The 24,347-nt window shown below is 42.6% G+C and overlaps 1 protein-coding gene across 1 annotated transcript; it reads left to right on the plus strand.

The window, feature by feature from the left end:
• On the plus strand, nt 1-24,347 carry LOC311082234 (antigen WC1.1-like; the record flags this gene model as incomplete). The annotated part of the gene is given in 32 exon segments (XM_084112967.1): nt 1-211; nt 298-600; nt 1,677-1,976; nt 2,892-3,206; nt 3,970-4,281; nt 4,441-4,755; nt 4,839-5,162; nt 5,239-5,556; nt 5,773-6,069; nt 6,266-6,334; nt 6,532-6,846; nt 6,949-7,158; nt 7,255-7,350; nt 7,897-7,956; nt 8,126-8,182; nt 8,285-8,353; nt 8,491-8,553; nt 8,671-8,733; nt 18,669-18,983; nt 19,189-19,503; nt 19,881-20,195; nt 20,304-20,558; nt 20,561-20,657; nt 20,718-21,019; nt 21,176-21,478; nt 22,210-22,524; nt 22,614-22,814; nt 22,913-23,008; nt 23,493-23,549; nt 23,874-23,924; nt 24,035-24,109; nt 24,298-24,347. Coding segments are annotated over 32 exon segments (6,444 nt in total).

Here is a 24,347-nt window from a genome sequence, read left to right on the forward strand (position 1 = left end):
ATGGCTGATGCTGCAGTGGTGTGTAGAGAGCTGGACTGTGGAGAACCTGTAGATGCTCTGAGTGATGCTCATTTTGGACCAGGATCAGGATCATTCTGGATAAATAATGCATTGTGTACTGGATCTGAGTCCACACTGAAAAGGTGTGGATTAGTAACATGGGGCTTTCATGGGTTGTGTCAAAGTAAAAGTGCTGGAGTTATCTGCTCAGGTAACCACAATCAATTTTGTTAACTAAAGGTAGTTACATACTTTTAAGATTCATTCATACACATAAGTGTTTTTTGTTTTTTTCAGGAGTCAGGCTGGTTGGAGGTTCTCGCTGCTCTGGGAGGTTAGAGATACTTGATGATCAGTCGTGGGTTTCAGTGTGTGACGCTGCCTTTGACCAGCAGGATGCAGAGGTTGTGTGTAGAGAGCTGGACTGTGGGGCTCCTGTACAGGTGCTGGGAGAAGATGCTTTTGGCAAAGGAGACGCTCAGATGTGGACACAAGAGATTCAGTGCAGAGGAAATGAGTCTCAGATTCACCTCTGTCCAACATCACCATTGCATTTAAACAGCTGTTCTCATGACAATGATGTTGGTCTGATGTGTGCAGGTTAGAGCAGATTTCTTGTACTTTACTGAAATCCAATATCAAATCTTTTTATGAAATATTTTTTTCCCTCTCTTTGCATGATTCTTCTTACTGACTTATCTCTGTATATATGTATCTCTTCATCTTGTTTTCTTTATTTACTATACAGACAGTGTGAATGTGAGGTTGGTTGGTGGTCACAGTCGCTGTGCTGGTAGAGTGGAGGTTCTTCATAGAGGTCAATGGAAAACAGTCTGTGATAATGGCTGGGATATGACTGAAGCTGCAGTGGTGTGTAGAGAGCTGGACTGTGGAGAACCTGTAGATGCTCTGGGTGGTGCTTATTTTGGACCAGGATCAGGACCAATCTGGATGAATTTTGTCATATGTACTGGATCAGAGTCTGCACTGAAGAACTGTGGATCAGCAGAATGGCTTGATTATGACTGTAATCATTATACAGATGCTGGAGTCATCTGCTCAGGTGAGCTGCTCCAAAATTCAACTTATTATTTCATCAGTTTTGATCCACACACCTTATATATTTAGTCATAAAGTTTTATGTTTTACTTATAATACTAATATATGGTGATTTAATGATTGACTAGCCGGATGTTTTACCAGTGGCATAAATTGTCCACTTAGACATGAAGAGGACATCTTACTGACCTGAACCATGATAAACCAGAGCTCATTTTGTTTTTACATGACATTTAGTGGTGAGCAAATCAATGATCCCACAATATACTCCATTTCAAATCCAACTAATCCAATGATTATTTCTTCCTCAGATGCTCTTATTGTTTCAGCCCAGTACATCTTAAACATCATAAATACTTGTACATCCCTACTGGTAATGTCTTAAAGCTAGCCAATTGGATATGAGCTTGCAGTTTTTGCAAGTGTTTGCAATTTTTCTTTTGTGTTCATAAAAGTAAGAGGACTGTGGATGGTCCATGGATGTAATCTAACACTAAGATTTATAATGTTCCACCTTTGGCAAAGATATTAGTACTAGTAACTTCTATGTCAGTACTAGATGTTTTAATGTTTAACAGATCTCTCGTTACTGTTTAAGAGTTCTCTCACTACTTCAGGTGTAAGGCTTGTTGGAGATTCTACTTGCTCTGGAGGAGTACAGGTTCTTCGTGGGAACAGCTGGTTTTCAGTGTGTGATGCTGCCTTTGACCAGCAGGATGCAGAGGTTGTGTGTAGAGAGCTGGACTGTGGGGCTCCTGTACAGGTGCTGGGAGAAGATGCTTTTGGCAAAGGAGACGCTCAGATGTGGACACAAGAGATTCAGTGCAGAGGAAATGAGTCTCAGATTCAACTCTGTCCAACATCCCCTCAGAAGCACAACTGCTCCCATGATGATCAACAGGGGCTGTTGTGTGCTGGTAAGAGTTGGGTTAATATGAGAGCAATCAGTAGTATAACTAGGATCATATGGGCCCCAGTGCAAAAAACTTGATGAGCCCCTGCCAAAATACAACACTGTAATTCTGTGTGTAATGTCTTGACCAAGTTGGCATCTTTTCTCAAGGCATTTTTTCACAAAACTATGAATGTCCATTTTTTTTCCCCCTCTCATTTAATGGTACCATCCTTAAAAACATTTTTCAAAATAATTGTATTCATTCGGTTTATTTGTTCTGAAACGTTGTATTTTGTGTAATAATGCTAAATTAACCCAATTTTACTACTAAGTTCACAAGTTTTGCATGGTCAAGCTCTACTAAAAATATAGTTTGAAATGTTTTTTGAAACGAGTCATGTTGATATTTCAGTATGTTTTAGAGTGAGATGTTTAATATACTAATGTATATACTGTGTAAATTAGATGTTTCCAGGATATAAACAAGCGGGCACCATTAATGAGATGCATTAGTTATACTCTACATGAGAAGCGTCTGATGAGATGAGTTTAAATCAGTAAAATCAGGCATTTACATAATTTATCTCTTTTAACAGGGCTGTTTAAGTATGTAATGATGCTGTGAGAGATTTAGAAATCCCAGTGTGACTATTCTACCCGCACTCCTGGGCTTCACCACTGCTCCGAAAAGAAACATAAAGTAGTCCATATTCTTTGTTCTCTGCGAGTCTTTCAAAAAACAACAACAACAAAAAAAAACCGCTTTGTAATTACTCCACTGAAAAAACAACTTTATTTTACTAATAACTTTTATAGCAATAACAATATAGTTGTCATATAGTTTGACATTCCTTTCACTCATTTAGATTATTTTCTGATTTTTTTTGTTTTTTTGTTTGTTTTTTGCCTTCTCTTTCTGTATTCCCCTCTCTCTTAGATAAAAATAATGTGAGACTGGTTGATGGTCACAGTCGCTGTGCTGGTAGAGTGGAGGTTCTTCATAGAGGTCAGTGGGGAACCGTGTGTGATGATGACTGGGATTTTAATGATGCTGCAGTGGTGTGTAGAGAGCTGGACTGTGGAGAACCTGTAGATGCTCTGACTGATGCTCATTTTGGACAAGGATCAGGACCAATCTGGATGAGTATTTTAATATGTACTGGAACAGAGTCTACACTGAAGAGCTGCGGATCAGCAGGGTGGAATAATGCTATCTGTACTCATGATGGTGATGCTGGAGTCATCTGTTCAGGTGAATAATATTAAAACTTCAAAGCATTCCACAATTTTTTAAAACACCTTGTCTTGGACTACATCACTGGATTACATTAAAAGAAACGACAAGATATTTCAGTGTCATATTTCACATTCATGAAATTTTAAAAGATTTTTGTTAGGATGTTGTTAACTGGATGTATGATTTGTTCTTATAATACAAAATCTGTCTTTCTTATAATAAATTGGCACTTAATAATTGTTCAGTTAAAAAAAAAAAAGGAAAATAAATAAAATGCATTGGTTATTTTACTGCATTTTCACAATGAATTAAGTAAATAATTCACCAAAAAATTACAATTCATCATAATTTTTCATCATATGCCAACAAACCTTTTTATATATTTTTTATTTTTAGCAGAGTATGTTAAGATATTTTATCAGAATATACAGGCTGCTCTTTTCCAAAAGTTAAAGTATCATGTGCTGATCATGTGACTTTAGCATGTGTGACTGAAGATGGTGTTTGGATGGACACTGAAATGTCTTGTTTCTTTTAATGTAGTCCAGTGATTTTCAATAAAGAGTTTGTGGGAACATTTTACTAGAAAGTCATACATTTACACAGATACATATTTCCTTTTGTGTTAAACTAGAAAAAAATATACAGGTTTGGAGAGATGTGAGGGTGAGAAGAGGATGACAATTATCATTTTGGGCTTTTTAATTTTAAAAATTATAATTTTGAACTGCAGTAACATATTAAAGATGCAAATACTACTTCTATGCAATATAAATAGGTCACAAACGCTCCAGACTTGCTGCTGGGCCTCATCTTTGCTCTGGGAGGTTAGAGATACTTTATGAACGGACGTGGAATCCAGTGTGTGCTGCTGCCTTTGACAAGCAGGATGCAGAGGTTGTGTGTAGAGAGCTGGACTGTGGGGCTCCTGTACAGGTGCTGGGAGAAGATGCTTTTGGCAAAGGAGACGCTCAGATGTGGACACAAGAGATTCAGTGCAGAGGAAATGAATCTCATATATCATTCTGTTCAATATCATCACACAAGCACAACTGCACCAGTGACAATAATGTGGGCCTTATATGTTCTGGTAAATTATCAATATTCAGTCTCTTCATTTGTTTTTGATACTCTAACTTGTCTTAGATACAAGATGTACTGTAATCAATCTTAAAAATATTGCATTATAAAACTTTTACCCCATAAGCTGTTTTATGCATTGTTACTGAACTCTCTGTCCTGTGTTCAGGTTACACTGATCTCAGACTGGTAAACGGCTCAGACTCCTGTTCTGGAAGAGTGGAGCTTCAGTTCCTCAATGAATGGGGCACAGTGTGTGATGCATGCTGGGATATGAGAGCTGCCAGTGTCCTCTGTAGACAGCTGAATTGTGGGATTGCTGTGTCTGTTGTGGGATCAGACTGGTTTGGAGAGGGAAGTGGTGAAATCTGGGCTGATGTGTTTGATTGTGACGGGAATGAAACAAAACTCTCAGAATGTTCCGTCTCTTCATGGAGTCGAGCTGAATGTTCTCATAGACAAGATGTTGGAGTCGTCTGCTCTGGTGAGAGGATTTTATTGAAAAAAAAATGAAATGCATAAAATACCTTGCAATATCTTGATTAAAATGCCAGATATTTCCATCAGGTTCATCTCTGGCTGTTCATGACGGTCTGGTGCGGTTGTCTGGAGAGAGACAGTGTGAGGGGGAGCTGGAAGTTTCCATCCATCAGGTCTGGAGGAGAGTTCTGCTGGACTCCTGGAGTCTCACTGAATCCTCTGTGGTCTGCAGACAGCTGGGCTGTGGCTCTGTGCTGAACTTCTCCGGCTCCTCTTCATCCAGTCCTGAACACAGTCATGAGTGTGTGACGGGCTTCCAGTGCTCTGGGAGTGAAGCTCATCTGGGGAACTGCAGCTCTCCACAAACTCTCAACTGCAGCTCCACACAACAGCTGTCAATCACCTGCCTTGGTGAGAACAACAACATCTGGGCAGATTCTTCAGTTGTTAGTGATCAATAATGTGTTTTTCTCTCTCTGAATATCAGGTCGTGGGTCCATCAGGCTGGTGGGTTCTGGGGGAGACTGTGCAGGGAGGCTGGAGGTTTTTCACAGCAGCTCATGGGGGACAGTGTGTGATGACTCCTGGGATATTAAAGATGCCCATGTGGTGTGCAGACAGCTGCAGTGTGGAGTGGCCCTCAGTAACCAGCAGGTACCAGCCTGGTTTGGTCCTGGTTCTGGACCCATATGGCTGGATGAGGTGGAGTGTGAGGGGAATGAGACGTCCCTGTGGAACTGCTCTTCTCCAGGCTGGGGGAAACATGACTGCCAACACAAGGAGGATGTAGGAGTCGTGTGCTCAGGTAAAGTGATTTTCACTCACAAGTAACCATTGCAAGTAATTGGCAAGCAACCACTATTTTTTTTTCTGCAAAGCAAATTCTAAATAACATTATTGTTTTTGCCATTGGGATAAAATAGTTTTTTATTATTATTTTATATTATACAATTTTTTTTGTAGTTTTAACTAATTTACAATTTTAAATAAATACAACTGAATTTAACACTTTTCCATCTAGAGTTTAAAGAGATCAGGTTAACTGAGGGCTGTGAAGGGAATGTGGAGGTTTTCTACAATGGATCCTGGGGTAATGTGTGTGTAAACCAGATGGACAGAGACACAGCGAGTCTGATCTGTCAAGAGCTGAACTGTGGAAGATCTGGAAGTGAACCCAGTTATTCAGAGGGACTGAAGTCTCATAACTGGCTGGATTATTTAAAATGTCGGCAACATGACTCTGCTTTGTGGCAGTGTCCATCTTCACCCTGGGGGCAAAATGATTGTGATAATGATGTGGCTAAAATCACCTGCTTTAGTAAGTTTTTAACTTGGCAATTATTAACTATTTAAGATGATATTTAGTAATCATGTTTCTATAAATATAATTTGCATGTGCAAAGACGTATGTAAATTATTTTTAAAAACATAAAATGATAGACATTTACTGAGAGAGTTCATGAATCTGATATTGTATGTTTTGTTAAACGGTAAATGAAATTGTTTTAATCTAGAGGAGGAGAGTCACGAGTCTCCTCAGAGTCGTCTGACATGTTCAACATCTCTCCAGAGACAGTGTTCAAGTAAGTACATTTGACAACAAACAGGTTATCGTAAATGTTTATTACTTCAAGCCTGTATTTACCATTTTCAATATTATTATCAAGGTCTTCATTTGAATCCAAATTTTGAATCCTGAATGAATCATGGTTTTAATTGTCCATAGCTTCAGTTTCAGTGTGAGGGTTGCTAGTCAGTGATGTTTCTGTGTGTGATTTAGATCATGTTCCTCTCAGACTGAGTGGAGGTTTGGGCCGGTGCTCTGGGAGGCTGGAGGTGTATCATAACGCTGTGTGGGGTTCAGTCTGTGCTGATCTGTGGGACATCAGCGATGCTCAGGTGGTCTGCAGGCAGCTGGGTTGTGGAGCAGCACTGAGGGCTGATGGGAATTCAACCTTTGGTGCTGGTGAAGGTGTTGTGTGGCTGAACAGAGTTGAGTGCAGAGGGAATGAGATTCACCTGTGGGACTGTCCTCTCTCCCTGAAGAAGCACACTGACTGCTCCCACAAAGAGCACGCTGGACTCACCTGTGCAGGTCACTGCAAAACACTGAGCAATATTAGTCGTTTTACATCATTTTAGAGCATATAATATTTTTGTGTTCAAGACATTCATCATTTTAAATGTGTTTTTACAGATTTGCCAGTTTTTTCAGTGTCCACTGTTCTTGCCACATCAACATCAGCTTCTCCTCCAGTTTCTCAGACAGTGCGCTCAACATCAGTCACTCCTCCACAAACTCCTCCAGTGTCTCTCTCTGTGCTTGTGGTTGTACTGGGAGTTTTGCTCTTACTGCTCTTAGTGCCACTGCTTATACTGATTCAGCAGAACAGAGTGATGAGGAGAGGTAGGAGAAATCCAGAGACTGTCATATTGTCTTGTTCAGTGTGTGATCAGTCATGTGTTGTGAACTGACAGCAGGTTTGTCTGTCTACACTCACAGCTCTCTCTAAGAGGAGACACAGGACGACGACTGAGGCCGTTTATGAGGAGCTTCATCACAGACCCACTAATAGACAGAGTTTCTTCACTCAGAGGGGTGAGTAAATTGAAGGGTAGGAGGTCACTAGTAAGCCGGGAAGTTGCTACTAGTGTGTCTCACGAACCGAAGCTCTCTGACTCTTCCATTCATACAGTGGCACCCCAAATTTAGTGATTCAGGCAGTAAAGGCCACTGTACATCCAACTGATTGCACTTTATCTTGTCTATGTATCTTTTTTATTCTTTTAATTATTTTTATAACTTTTATTTAATCATTTTTATTCTCTGATTTTATTGTTATTTTATGATTATTTTAAATCCTTTTCTAATGTGCAAAGCACTTTGAATTTCCATTGTGTATGAAATATGCTATATAAATAAACTTGCCATGCCTTGCCAAAATGTAATAGTGTTAAATTTGTGGATATCAACAGGGTAATCATTTTATTCATAGAGGTGAGTGGAGTAAATCACATGGATTGATTTGTGGGACTTTTTATGTGTTATCTGAAATGATAGTTAGTGTTGTGATTCAAAAAAAGTGGGGGGTTTGACCAATTTGTGATTGTGAACATGTCTGATGGATCTATTTTTCCATAATAGGAAGTGTCCTTTCTGAAGATCAGCATTCTGGGTATGAAGATGTTGATGAGCTTCTTTCAGGTTAGAGGAATGAAATATAATAATGTTACCTGGTACATACAGAAATGAATGTATGTTGAATTGTATGTTAAATTAATTTAAAACATGCACATAGCAAGTTTTCTAAATAGAGTTTAAATTATTGAATTTTTTTTTTTTACTTGTGTTTTTTTTTTTTTTTTTTTTAAAGCAAATTCTGCCGTAGGAGCTGCACCTGACTACCGGAATGATGCCACCACCACAACAGGTCAGTGACTTTAACTGATTTCTCTTAATTAAACGAACTATTGGGCCTCTGAATAGTAAAAGCAGTTTCTGTTTATTTCCTCTTTTCGATTAACTCAATTAGAAGAGCAACAAGTCACACCTGAGAATTATGATGATATAATCACTGTTGGACTGAGATCTCGTGATACAGGTTTATTTCTTATAATTGCTTCGACAGGTTTTGACACTATAGATTTATATGCATTTTAATGATGTACAATTTTTTTTAAATGTAAAATGTAACATTTTGTTAATTGATGCATTTCATTTTTTATTATTTTGTTGTAGATGACTTACCAGAAAACTATGATGATGTCATCATTGTACGACAATTCTCCAATGATAAAACAGGTGTGGGTTTCAAATTACACCGTTATATTTTTGTCTTTAATTTTTTCATTTTTTTTCCCCTTATAATCATAGTGTCATATAAACTCATGTAATTAATAATGGACACATTTATATTAGAGGGCGTTCAGGAGGAATTGGATGATGTGAAGAATGTCATGGAATATATGAGTGACATGTTTGGTACGTTACTGACACCTTTTTTACCTTACACTGAATTTTTTTTTGTTTCTTTATAAAACAAAATTATATAATTATAAATAATATTATTGCTTTATATTATCAATTTCTGTGGCCATGGTCTCATTTAACTTGACTGTCAGTATTAATGTGTTCATTATTCTACTTATATTGATAAATTAATGTGCTCTTGTTTTCTAATAACAGACTATGATGATGTGGAGGAGGAGCCAGGAAAACAGGGAGGGACTTTATAACTCAAACCACACCCACTGCTTCATGTTTTATGCAACATTCTTTATTGAAATCTACTGAATCAATTACATTTAGTCTGGGGGGTTTTTTTTCATGCAGATATAGCAATTTGAGAGAAAAATAAAAATTCCTAACATTATATTACTTTGCATATAATTAATGCAAATGATTTCAAATGCTTCACCTTTTAACTTCTACTGCTCCAGTATTTTTTCAGTCCATTTCTTTAACATTAGTGTATTAAAAAAAGAACGTTGGAATGTACTTTTGGAAATAAGTTTACAAACAGCAGCTGTGATCAAGGATCTTTCCCTCAAAAGAATGCAATGTCTCTTTGAACCGAGCAGAAGAGCATGTTGTTCACTTTATGTCCTGCAGAGTGTTTTTTGACAGTCAGACATACACAACATGCATACATTTGTTTTATGTACTTGTTTCATAATTGTCAAATTTGATTGTAATATTGAATTGATTTTAATGTTTTCTGTTTAGCAATTAAAATCAGACTGACTATGTGCATGGATATTATGTCATTATTATTATTATTATTATTATTATTATCATTATTGTGAAATTGGGGAATGTTGCAACACATTTGTTTCAGCAATTTTTATTTTTATTTTTTTGCAAACAAAATGCAAATTTCAATAAAATTCTATGAAATATTGTAAACCGTTATTCTGTAATAGAACGTTGATACTGTCTTTCTTCTCAGTGTTTGTTGTCAGCCGTTAGTTATCAGTGCTTGGACTTATCCTAAAATAACGGGTGGGGAGAGGAGGTAAGCGCGACGAGCGAGGCAGCCACCAGCCGCACAGACCGACGGCCCGAAGAGGAAAGAGACCCGCGAGCTCCCGGAAGGCCTCTTTTAACAGGTCATCCATTAACCTTCACGGCCAGCCTACAGCTCCACCTGTAGGACTAAGACAGACGGCAACCATAAAACACAGACAAACAACAAGCTGCCCAGCAGCACGGCAAAGCCGGTCATGACATCACCCCCCCCTTGATGACAGAGACCCATTTTAATGGGACTCTGAAAAAACCATCAAGCTCCCACAATAGCCATAACAAAATTATACAGAATAAAAAAAAAATGAATAAACCAGTTTAACTAACACTCACACACAGGAAAGACTAATTCATTCATACCATCTTCCCCAAGTGCACCTCATTCCTAACAGGACAACTGGACCAACAGTGACCATTCTCACCCACGCCACCCTTACCACATTCTGCAACCAGCAAATCCCGGTACCATGGACAGCTATTTAAGGCAAGCAGAACAGACACAGATTGAGCGGGAAAAACAGACACCATTAAACTGACTCATCCGGGGCACGAGAGAGTGCATCAGCTAACACATTCTCCACGCCGCGGATGTGCCGAATAACTAAACGAAAAGGTTGTAAAAATAGTGCCCAACGTAAGAGGCGTTGGTTGGTGGAATTCTTTAGTGACTGGAGGAAAGTGAGGGGATTATGGTCCGAATAAACCACAATTGGATGTAAACCCCCACCCACATAAACCTCGAAGTGTTGAAGTGCCCAAATTAACACCAAAGCCTCCTTCTCGATTACGGATTAATTAAACTGGTGTTTGTTAAATTTGCACGAAAAATAACAAACAGGTTTATCAACTCCATTTTCATCGCTCTGCAAAAGAACGGCACCCTCCCCAACCTGACTCGCGTCAACCTGTAGCTGGAATGGCTGATCCAATTTGGGTGCAGCCAAAACCGGCGCTGAACTCAATAACAGCTTGGCATTTTGAAATGCCTGATGACATTCAGCCGACCAAACAAACTTAGCTGTGCCCTTCAATAAATTGGTCAGCGGGGAAACTACCGTGGAAAAGTTGCAACAAAAACTACGGTAATAACCGATCATACCCAGAAAGCGCATCAATTCTTTCTTTGTGGCCGGCGGGGGAAAGTTCTCTATGGCCACGACCTTCGCATTTACTGGCCGCACCTTACCTTGGCCCACCACCTTACCTAAATAAACGACAGTGGCCTGGGCAAACTCACATTTAGCAAGATTAACAGTAAGAGTTGCTGCCACCAACCTCTGAAACAGTGCACGAATACGTGCCAGATGGTCACCCCACGTATCGGCATAACAGACCACGTCGTCTAAATAAACGGCACATCCCTCCAACCCAGCAACTACCCTATTCATGAGACGCTGAAAGTTTGAGGGGGCGTTCCGAAGGCCAAAACTCATCCTAGAATAAGAGTACAACCCAGAAGATGTAACAAATGCAGACACCTCCTGCGCTCTCGGTGTTAATGGTACCTGGTAATACCCTTTTAACAAATCAAATTTACTAACGTACCGTGCACTACCCACCTGATCCACACAATCCTCAATACGAGGTAATGGAAAGGAATCGGGCTTTGTCAATGCATTAACCTTCCTATAATCTGTACAAAACCTATATGTTTGATCCGATTTTTTAACCAACAAACACGGTGATGCCCAGCTGGAATAGGATGGTTTGGCCAGACCGTTATCGAGAAGATATTGAACACTGGCCTCCATACTTTTACGCTTCTCTAGAGGCAGTCGATAAAACCTCTGCTTAACCGGGCGGGCACCCTGTGTGTCAATATCATGCTCGATTAAACTTGTACAGGTCGGAGTATCAGAAAATAAAGACGAAAATTCAGAAATTAAAACCTTTAACTCATCGCGCTGTTCCCCACTTAAATGCCCCAACATACTATCCAGTTCAGCCAGCTTCTGCGTGTTATTCAAGCACCCATGTAAAACTGCATCGTCTGGAAACTGCACCCCATCCTCAGCTGCCACCTGAGCGACGTTCGGCAGCCCCTCTACAACAGCCAATCCCACAGGACTGTCCGCGTGATCACCCACCACCCCCGAAGATGTGGAGTAGTACGGCTTCAGCAAATTAATATGGCAATGCTGCGTTGATCTCCTGCGTTCAGGAGTAGACAACAAATAATTTGTCTCAGAGACTTTACGCATGATCGTAAAAGGGCCTGAGTACTTTGCTGTCAAAGACGAACCTGGGATGGGCAGCAACGCTACCACCTGATCACCAGGATTAAACACCCTGGCCTCCGCCTTACGATCATACCGCTGTTTCATTCTGTCCTGAGCCACACTCAGATGTTCACCAGCCAACTTCCAAGACAAAAATAATTTACGGCGGAAACCATTAACATACTCCACCAAACTGGCAGGGGTTTTTGACTGGTCTAATTCAGTGCTCAAAACAGACAAAGATGTTCGTACTTTGTGACCAAAAACTAAGTCATTAGGACAAAACCTTGTGCTTTCTTGAACAACTCCACGAGCCGCCAACAAAAGCCATGGTAAAGCCTCTTCCCAATCCTTCTTCATTTCAATGCAATATGCGCGTAACAGAGATTTCAAGGTTGCATGAAAACGTTCCAGCGCCCCCTGGCTTTGAGCATGATAGGCACTGCTCAAATTGTGCTTCACACGTAACAATCTCAGAGCAGCCACAAACGTCTTGGAGGTGAAGTTCGAACCTCGGTCGCTTTGAATTATCTTTGGGATCCCAAAAACAGAAATAAACTGTGACAAACATTTCATAATGGACTTTGTGGTTATCGCCCTCAACGCATATGCAGCCGGATACCGTGTCGCCTGGCACATTACTGTAAACAGATATGTACATCCAGTTTTTGATGGAGTTAAAGGACCTACACAGTCAATAATGATGTGTTCAAACGGCGTGCCTACGGACTGAATGGGCTGTAAGGGAGCAGGCTTGATTGTAGTATTTGGCTTCCCTGCCACTTGACAAAAATGACAAGTTCTCACAAACCTCATTACGTCCCACTTGATCCGTGGCCAATAAAAATGTCGTAGTATATGATTATAGGTCTTCTTAACACCAAAATGTCCAGACTCTATACCATGTGCTGTTTTTAAAACTAAATCGCGATACTTGTCAGGTACCACGACCTGCATCACCTGATCTGCCACATCAGGATGAGCACAAGATGACCACTTTCGGAGCAAGACACCATTTTGCACCAGATAACCTTTACCTGGGTCAGCTGCAGCTAGAGCAAAACATTTTTCCAGACTCTGATCTTTTCCTTGAGCTTCAACCAGCTCATCATAAGACAACGGTGCGGGTAATTCTGGAATAAACAAACCAGACACAGACATGTTAGACACATCAGATGGTGAACCTATCTGCGCGCGAGCCATTGCACGCGTCACAGCGCAGGCAGTAAAAACCTCTGGAAAATCTTGCAAAAATTTATCTGGCTCCTCTAATGGCAAAGGCGCAACCGTAACCACAGGCGGTGGGGACACTAAACACCCACCCAAATTATTGCCCAGAATGATATCAATGCCATCTACAGGTAAAGAGGGTCTCACGGCAATTGTTATCTCGCCATTTACAAATCCTGAAAATAACTGAACTCTGTGCAAAGGCACCGGGAAAGACTGAAGGCCTATTCCACGAATTAAAACAAACTTCCCAGTATCTGATACTGGAGAAAATGGCAAAACCGAAGCACAAATAAAGCTCTCTGAGGCTCCTGTGTCCCTCAAAATTTTCACTGGGACTCTGTGCGCATCCCCTACCCACGAGACAAAACCGTCACTAATGAATGGCGCATAGTTCGACACATCAGACACCCCAGAAGTTTCACGCTCACCCCTAGACACAGCTCCAAGATTTTTCTCCTCACCAGCGTCAGGCTGAACGACATTTTTAACTTCCGAACTAGAGAACTGATCCACATGAAACACAACAGGCCCATCTGAATGCGCAACAGAAGACACGCAACCAACAGCTTTTCCATTTGCAGTTCTAACCTTATTTCGCGCACCCAACACTGGACACTCTCGCTTCCAATGTCCTCTTTCCAAACAATAATTGCACTTCTCACCAACCACCTCAGTCTCCCGTGTTTTATTCTTCATTAAATGATCAAATTTAACCCGACCTGATCGATATTCCCTATGGTCATATTCATAACGTGGAAAATACTCACGTACTTTACTTTTGTGCGTCAACACAAAACCGTCGGCGAGAACAGCAGCCTCCGCAACAGTGTTAACTTCATGCTCATTCACATAAATAGCTATTCTCTCAGGCAAGATATTTTTAAACTGTTCCAGAATCAGCAAATCTCGCAGCGCATCAAATGTTTCCACACCCTCAGCGGCAAGCCAACGATTGAAAAAACTACTCAAATCTCTTGCCACTTCGGTATGGGTTTGTCTCTCACCTTTTCGCCAATTTCTGAAACGTTGCCGATAAGCTTCTGGAACGAGTTCATAACATTTTAAGACTGCCTGTTTTACGCTGTTATATTTCTTTCTCTCTGCAGGCGCCAAAGCCACAAACGCCTCCTGCGCGCGACCCACTAATACTGTCACGGAACACTAAACAAGAGACGAGGATTCAAGTGCAGAGGAGATTTAATAAACAAACACAGACGAAGTACAAAAACTCAGAACTCAGGTATCCAACAGACAGGAACATCAAGGACAGGTAACTCGGACAACGAACCAGCACAGGACTACAAACACAGGGAGGCTAAATAGGGGAACAAACAAAGGAGGGAAACGAGAAGGACAGGTGGGACAAATTAACCAATAATTAGATAACAAGATGGGAGGGACTAGACAATAGACAGGAGAGCACATGGCACAAAACAACAAACACCCATGTGCAGCACAAGACAGGACAGACATGTGACATTACCCCCTCCCTACGGAGCGGTTACCAGACGCTCCACAAGACCCGGACGGGACGGGAGGGACAGACCAGGGCGGGACGGGAGGGACAGACCAGGGCGGGACGGGAGGGACAGACCAGGGCGGGACGGGAGGGACAGACCAGTGCGGGGCAAGGGGAATGGACAGTTCAGAAATCCAGGGAAGCCCACAAAGTTCAGGAGTCCAGGGCGGGACACAAAGTTCGGGAGTCCCGGGCGGACCACAGAGTTCGGGAGGCCATGGCGAAAATGTCGGTCCATCTGGCGGCCAGGGCGGAGACGACCCGTCGGGCGGCAATGGCGGAGACGACCCCACGGGCGGCCATGGCGGAGACGACCCCACGGGCGGCCATGGCGGAGACGACCCCTCGGGCGGCCATGGCGGAGACGACCCCTCGGGCGGCCATGGCGGAGACGACCCCTCGGGCGGCCATGGCGGAGACGACCCCTCGGGCGGCCATGGCGGAGACGACCCCTCGGGCGGCCATGGCGGAGACGACCCCTCGGGCGGCCATGGCGGAGACGACCCCTCGGGCGGCCAGGGCTCAGGAACTGGAACAGACACCACCGACTCAGGCACTGGAACTGGCACCAACGGCTCAGGCACTGGAACTGGCACCACCGGCTCAGGCACTGGAACTGGCACTGGAACTGGCACCACCGGCTCAGGCACTGGAACTGGCACCAACGGCTCAGGCACTGGAACTGGCACCAACGGCTCAGGCACTGGAACTGGCACCAACGGCTCAGGCACTGGAACTGGCACTGGAACTGGCACCAACGGCTCAGGCACTGGAACTGGCACCAACGGCTCAGGCACTGGAACTGGCACCAACGGCTCAGGCACTGGAACTGGCACCACCGGCTCAGGAACAGACACTGGCTCCGGCTCAGGAACAGACACTGGCTCCGGCTCAGGAACAGACACTGGCTCCGGCTCAGGAACAGACACTGGCTCCGGCTCAGGAACAGACACTGGCTCCGGCTCAGGAACAGACACTGGCTCCGGCTCAGGAACAGACACTGGCTCCGGCTCAGGAACAGACACAGGCTCGTGAACAGTCTCTGGCTGGGCGGAACTCAAGTGCTTCCTCCAAGCATGCAGAACTGCCCCTGCATAGAATAGGAACACGACCTTCCTGGCCCTGGCAGAACTGATGATGGGGAGTTCTGGGACCACCGGACTCGGGACCACCGGAACTGGGACCACCGGACTCGGGACCACCGGACTCGGGACCACTGGAACTGGGACCACCGGACTCGGGACCACCTGACTCGGGACCACCGACACTGGGACCACCGGAACAATTACGGAGGGAACCTTTCTCCTCCTCCTGTGTTTCGGGACCACCGGACTCGGGACCACCGGAACTGGGACCACCGGAACTGGGACCACTGGAACTGGGACCACCGGAACTGGGACCACCGGACTCGGGACCACCGATACTGGGACCACCGGAACAATTACGGAGGGAACCTTTCTCCTCCTCCTGTGTTTTGGGACCACCGGAACTGGGACCACCGGACTCGGGACCACCGGAACTGGGACCACCGGAACTGGGACCACCGGAATAGTCACAGAGGAGGTCTTCCTTCTCCTCCTCCGTTTCCGGACCACCGGACCACCTCCTCCGATCTGATCACCGTCTGACATGGTGCTCTCCTCCTCCAAAGTCCTTTGAGCGCATCTGGAGAAATACTCAAATAGGGAAATGGAATTTCCCTTATCCTCCTCTGGAGAAAAAATCTCGCTCCGCTGAATCCACATAAGGCTGGTTCGTTCTGTCACGGAACACTAAACGAGAGACGAGGATTCAAGTGCAGAGGAGATTTAATAAACAAACACAGACGAAGTACAAAAACTCAGAACTCAGGTATCCAACAGACAGGAACATCAAGGACAGGTAACTCGGACAACGAACCAGCACAGGACTACAAACACAGGGAGGCTAAATAGGGGAACAAACAAAGGAGGGAAACGAGAAGGACAGGTGGGACAAATTAACCAATAATTAGATAACAAGATGGGAGGGGCTAGACAATAGACAGGAGAGCACATGGCACAAAACAACAAACACCTATGTGCAGCACAAGACAGGACAGACATGTGACAAATACAGTTTGCAAAAGTACTGTTTTGTCCTCATCATCCCAATCACGATCAGTGGCTATGTTTTCAAATAACGAAAAAAATATATCCGGTTCCTGTTCGTTAAATTTTGGCAGGAACCTTATCATACCAGCTAGATCTGACTTACCGGTAGAATTTCGATCAATTCTCCCCTCAGAAAGTAGTCTCAGTCTAGTTCTTTCTACATCTCGTTCCTGTTCTTCACTTCTAAGTTTTTCTAATTCTAACAAACGGTCTTTCTCTTTTTCGTGCACTTCCAAACGTTGTTGCTCATTTTCCTGCTCTAAACGCTTCTCCAGCATCTCTTGTTCCTTCGCCAATTTAAATTGCTCAAATTCCAATCTCTTTTGCTCCAACTCCAATTTCTTTTTCTCCAATTCTATATCCATCTCTAACCTCAACAGTTGTTTTTGTTGTTCAAAGGTTAAATCGCTGGACTTAAGCTGCATTTTAGGCTTAACGCTAGACTCAGGAATATCAGCAATCTCGTTAATTTGTATTTCTGGACTAGGACTGATTGGGGTTACATCAGGCAAAACCTGCTTCTCTTTTAAGAACTCGCGAATAAAACCCACAAATTCCTTCTTCTTAGCAGATTTAAGTACGGCCGGCAACTCAATCGCGTAATACTCGGCCACCTTCAACAATTGTTCCCTAGTTAACCCCACCAACAAACGCTCAGACGGAGCTGCTAAAAACTCCTCCAACATGACCATCAGTACTCTTTCCAATCCACAACAAATCCAGCCAAACCGGTTATAAAGTCGATACAGTTCAGGTAACCAGACAGACTAATGCTGGAGCATCCCCCTAACATTTACCCCCCTACTATTCTAACCTATCTTCACACCAAAGTCCAAGAACAAGGATAATTTACTCACCCATACCGCTGGAGTCGTACTGTCCCGACAAAGTCACTCCAGCCGGTGCTCCACGGCGGTGCCCTTGTTCAGACCTCAGTGACAGTAAGCTAGACCCACAACGCCGAGGCGCACTAATTGGGGACAAAACATAGCTCCATAGCTTCCAGCCACCCAAACTGCTACCGAACCCTACTCACCGAACGGCTGAAACAAAAACGCCCCTTATCTTAACTCTCCCCCCTACACACACACACACACAAAATCAGTGTGGCTCTCCCAAAACAATCCGCGAGCTTATAGTAAACTCAACTTACTTCACTCATTCATAAACCGACTTACATAACGCAGCACTACACACGCTAGTAGCCTACTACTAGGAATTAAAGCAGCCTAACGTTACTTATCAAACTTAGAGACTAATCGGACGAGCCCCCATATGTTACGACCACTTGGCTCATACAGTGATCGCAACATGAAAGGGGAGACCACACCGATCGCTACATTTAACAAAGAGTGTTTATTTAACAAAAATAGAAGTGTATCAGTAAATGTAACGGTTAACCAAAAGTGTAGTGTTCATCAGTAGAATGAAACGGGTGGGGAGAGGAGGTAAGCGCGACGAGCGAGGCAGCCACCAGCCGCACGGACCGACGGCCCGAAGAGGAAAGAGACCCGCGAGCTCCCGGAAGGCCTCTTTTAACAGGTCATCCATTAACCTTCACGGCCAGCCTACAGCTCCACCTGTAGGACTAAGACAGACAGACAGACGGCAACCATAAAACACAGACAAACAACAAGCTGCCCAGCAGCACGGCAAAGCCGGTCATGACATTCACATAATTACCAGGGGCTGATCTGTGCTGGTAAGAAATAAAATATGAGATTATTATTATTATTTAATTTTTTTACCTTAATGCCTAGTCTCTCTCTTTATTCTTCTGTCACTTAGATAGAAAGAATGTGAGGCTGGTTGGTGGTAGAAGTCGCTGTGCTGGTAGAGTGGAGGTTCTTCATAGAGGTCAGTGGGGAACAGTGTGTGGCAATTTTTGGGATATGACTGATGCTACAGTGGTGTGTAGAGAGCTGGACTGTGGAGAACCTGTAGATGCTCTGAGTGATTCTCAGTTTGGACAAGGATCAGAACCAATATGGATGAGTAATGTGTTATGTGCTGGATCAGAGTCAACACTGAAGAACTGCTGGGCGTCAGGATGGAGCATAAATGTCTGTAGTCAGCATTCAAATGCCGGGGTCATCTGTTCAGGTAAATAATGCTGGACTTAAAAGCATTCCACTCTTGCTTTTCTACTTGTTGCCAGTGGATTTATGTTTACACAAGTAATGATTTTGTTTTATGTGGAAAACTTTGTTAACAAATCTGTATTGTTACACTATTGTCTGCATTATGTCTGTAATATATTTTTTTTCTGTATTATATGTTTTTTCTACTGTTCATGTAACACAAACAGGTCATAAATCTTCCAGACTTGCTGCTGGGCCTCATCTTTGCTCTGGGAGGTTAGAGATACTTGATGATCAGTCGTGGGTTTCAGTGTGTGACGCTGCCTTTGACCAGCAGGATGCAGAGGTTGTGTGTAGAGAGCTGGACTGTGGGGCTCCTGTACAGGTGCTGGGAGAAGATGCTTTTGGCAAAGGAGACGCTCAGATGTGGACACAAGAGATTCAGTGCAGAGGAAATGAGATTCAGATTTCATTCTGTTTAATATCATCATCACAGAAACACAACTGCACCAGTGACAATAATGTTGGCCTGATCTGTTCTGGTAAAGAATCAATATTCACTGTGTCTATATTACAAAAATGTATTCCCCCAAGTTGTTTATTTTTTGTATTGTTACTGAATAGTTAAAGTACACTATGTAACTTTTTGTTCAGAATTAACTAAATTTAAATAATGAGTGATGATTACATTATAAATCCATCTTCCAAACCAGGTTTTTGTCTCACCCTGATTCATTGGCGCCGATTAATGTTTCTGCCTGTGGGTGCCCACCAAAACAAATGCATATACAGCTACAAACTGCTAGTGCATCTTTAAGAATTATTTGACCTCTTTACATCACACACATAACAAGAAGATTTTTCTCAGTCAAGATATGTTGTTTTTTGGTGCTTGTAATGACAAAAGTTTTTTGCACAGATTACTCAGATCTCAGACTGGTAAATGGCTCAGACTCTTGTTCTGGAAGAGTGGAGCTTCGGTTTCTCAATGAATGGGGCACAGTGTATGATGCATGCTGGGATATGAGAGCTGCCAGTGTCCTCTGTAGACAGCTGAATTGTGGGATTGCTGTGTCTGTTGTGGGATCAGACTGGTTTGGAGAGGGAAGTGGTGAAATCTGGGCTGATGTGTTTGATTGTGACGGGAATGAAACAAAACTCTCAGAATGTTCCGTCTCTTCATGGAGTCGAGCTGAATGTTCTCATAGACGAGATGTTGGAGTCATTTGCTCTGGTAAAATGATATTTGACACTCAGAGCATTATGCTCTTTTTCACCATGTTATAATCATTAATCTGTTATAATATTCTTATTTTAGTAAAACATGAGATCTTCTCCTCAGGTTCCTCTCTGGCTGTTCATGATGGTCTGGTGCGGTTGTCTGGAGAGAGACAGTGTGAGGGGGAGCTGGAAGTTTCCATCCATCAGGTCTGGAGGAGAGTTCTGCTGGACTCCTGGAGTCTCACTGAATCCTCTGTGGTCTGCAGACAGCTGGGCTGTGGCTCTGTGCTGAACTTCTCCGGCTCCTCTTCATCCAGTCCTGAACACAGTCATGAGTGTGTGACGGGCTTCCAGTGCTCTGGGAGTGAAGCTCATCTGGGAACTGCAGCTCTCCACAAATTCTCAACTGCAGCTCCACACAACAGCTGTCAATCACCTGCCTTGGTGAGAACAACAACATTGGGCAGATTATTCAGTTGTTAGTGATCAATAATGTGTTTTTCTCTCTCTGAATATCAGGTCGCGGGTCCATCAGGCTGGTGGGTTCTGGGGGAGACTGTGCAGGGAGGCTGGAGGTTTTTCACAGCGGCTCATGGGGGACAGTGTGTGATGATTCCTGGGATATTAAAGATGCCCATGTGGTGTGCAGACAGCTGCAGTGTGGAGTGGCCCTCAGTAACCAGCAGGTACCAGCCTGGTTTGGTCCTGGTTCTGGACCCATATGGCTGGATGAGGTGGAGTGTGAGGGGAATGAGACGTCCCTGTGGAACTGCTCTTCTCCAGGCTGGGGGAAACATGACTGTCAACACAAGGAGGATGTAGGAGTCGTGTGCTCAGGTGAACACAACTAAAAAACAAAACTATTTTGTAACATTTAAAATCTAAAATATTATTTGGTATATTTCAGTCATCCATATATATATGTAAAATTCAGTAGTTGAAATAAATGGAGTTCGATGAAAGCTATTAGGTTGTGTTCATGTTTCCATCTAGAGTTTAAAGAGATCAGGTTAACTGAGGGCTGTGAAGGGAATGTGGAGGTTTTCTACAATGGATCCTGGGGTAATGTGTGCTGGAACCAGATGGAATTAGACACAGTGAGTCTGATCTGTCAAGAGCTGAACTGTGGAAGATCTGGTGCTTTTTCCAATTCTATAACAAGGGTGGAATCAGCTCGTAACTGGCTGGATAAAGTAAAATGTCGACAACATGATACAAATCTGTGGCAGTGTCCGTCTTCACCCTGGGGACAGAATGACTGTGGTGAAGATGAAGTGGCCCAAATCACCTGCTCAGGTAAGGTATAATATATTCTCCACCTGAAGTGCTGCCATGACAGATTCGAACTTCCGTTGTCCTATTTCTGGTCTCCATGTTAATACTAGATAAAAACAGCAACTGAATTAATTAAACAGAAACTTTTTAAACACTACTAAGAATACAAATAAGCTCAGGGTCAAGCCAATAAAATTAAGGAATTCTGTTTTGAGCACTACCCCACAAACATGTATGAATTGCATTCTGTGCCAAATACTAATGGGAGAAAAGGAGCATGGCTTGCAGCACCAGAAGTTAAAATACTCCCCAAATAAGGTATATGACTGCTGCTTATCATTTTGGGGACAAAAATCCCACTGAACTTCACTGCGATCTGCAGCTGTATTGGGAAATTAATGCCCACCTGTTATCAGTGTAGTTTAACTCAGGCCGCTTCATGTCATCTACTCACATTGAACTCTTGACAGCTGCGGCACTGCCAAAAGACAGTCATTGCATGTTTATTGCATGTTTATTAATAAACATTAACAAAAATGAATAATGTTTATAATGCTCTAACTTGTGAATCCAGAACATAAAAGTCTTGAATCCCCTCGAAGCTATTTGACATGGTCTACATTTCCCTACCAGAGACAGTGTTCAGGTATGATGGCATTTGTTAATTTGATGGCAAAGAACATCATAACAGTCATGTGACCAGAATAGTACTATTCTGGATATTAATGTGTTGTCTTCTATGTGCAATTTAGAACGCCTTCCTCTCAGACTGAGTGGAGGTTACGGCCGGTGCTCTGGGAGGCTGGAGGTGTATCATAACGCTGTGTGGGGTTCAGTCTGTGCTGATCTGTGGGACATCAGCGATGCTCAGGTGGTCTGCAGGCAGCTGGGTTGTGGAGCAGCACTGAGGGCTGATGGGAATTCAGTCTTTGGTGCTGGTGAAGGTGTTGTGTGGCTGAACAGAGTCGAGTGCAGAGGGAATGAGATTCACCTGTGGGACTGTCCTCTCTCCCTGAAGAACCACACTGACTGCTCCCACAAAGAGCACGCTGGACTCACCTGTGCAGGTCAGAGCAAAACACTGAGCAATTGTAGTCATTTGAATAATATCTCTGTATTTGCATGAAATCGAATGTGTCTGTGTCTGTTTTGCCAGATTTGTCAGTGTCCACTACTCCTGCCACAACAACATCAGCTTCTCCTCCAGTTTCTCAGACAGTGCGCTCAACATCAGTCACTCCTCCACAAACTCCTCCAGTGTCTCTCTCTGTGCTTGTGGTTGTACTGGGAGTTTTGCTCTTACTGCTCTTAGTGCCACTGCTTATACTGATTCAGCAGAACAGAGTGATGAGGAGAGGTAGGAGAGATCCAGAGACTGTCATATTGTGTGTTATTCAGTGTGTGATCAGTCATGTGTTGTGAACTGACAGCAGGTTTGTCTGTCTACACTCACAGCTCTCTCTAAGAGGAGACACAAGACGAAGACTGAGGCCGTTTATGAGGAGCTTCATCACAGACCCACTAATAGACAGATTTTCTTCACTCAGAGGGGTGAGTAAATGTCATAGAGTCTGATTTTAGGAGATCATAATCACTTTATTCATAGCGGAGAGTAGAGTTAATCACATAGATCCATTTGAGGGACTTTTGTATGTTATCTGAAATTATACAGTGTTAGTGTTGAGATTCAAAGGAAGTGGAGATTTTGGCTGATTTTCGATTGTGAACGTGTGTGTCCGATGAATCTACTTCTCCATAATAGGAAGTGTCCTTTCAGAAGAACAGCATTCTGGGTATGAAGATGCTGATGAGCTTCTTTCAGGTTAGAGGACTCAAATATAAATCAATATAACTCAAATCTTATCTTCTACATACAGAAATGAATGAATGTTACAGTAAATTAATTAAAAACATTCACTTACCAGGTTACTGAGTTTAAATTATATAAACCTTTCAGCATCATGTAATAATTCAGATAAGGATTTATTTAATCTTTTGTTTCTTTCATCTACTCTTTTTAAAGCAAATTTTGCAGGAGGAGCCGCACCTGACTACTATAATGACATCACCACCACTGAAGGGTCAAATAAAGGTCAGTGACTTGAACTCATTTCACTAAATTAAATGAACTATTGGACCTCTGAATAGTTAAAGCAGTTTTTGTTTATTTCCTCCTTGCTGTTAACTCATTTAGAAGAGCAGCAAATCACACCTGAGAATTATGATGATATAATCACTGTTGGACTGAGATCTCGTGATACAGGGTTATTTCTTATTATCATTTACAGGTTTTAACAATATAGATTTATATGCATAATTATACATTTGCACTGTTTCAAAATCCCAAATTGTGCACATTTAATGGATGCATTTAATTTTTCATTATTTTGTTTATTTGTCTCTTTTGATTTGCCAGAAAATTATGATGATGTCATCATTGTACGACAATTCTCCAATGATAAAGCAGGTGTGGGATTCAAATCACTCTCTCAAATTATTTTTTTTTTCTTTGTTTGTTTATTTGATTGTCTTATTGTCAAATTATAGTGGCATTTATACTCATATAATTAATAATAGAAACATTTATATCAGAGGGTGTTCAGGAGGAGTATGATGATGTGAAGAATATCAGGGAATATAGTGACATGTTTGGTACGTTACTGACACCTTTTTACCTTATACTGAACGTTTACGTTTAGTTTTTTATAATCACTTTCAAATATAAATTTCTGCGATCATGATAGTTCATTTAACTTGACTGCCAATTTTGATGTGTTCTTTTGTAATGCTTTTTAAAGCATATATTGATAAATTATTTTGCTCTTGTTTTCTAATAACAGACTATGATGATGTGGAGGAGGAGCCAGGAAAACAGGGAGGGACTTTATAA

The sequence above is a fragment of the Abramis brama genome (genome assembly GCF_963993115.1).
Source record: "Abramis brama genome assembly, chromosome: 4".
Classification (NCBI taxonomy): domain Eukaryota; kingdom Metazoa; phylum Chordata; class Actinopteri; order Cypriniformes; family Leuciscidae; genus Abramis; species Abramis brama.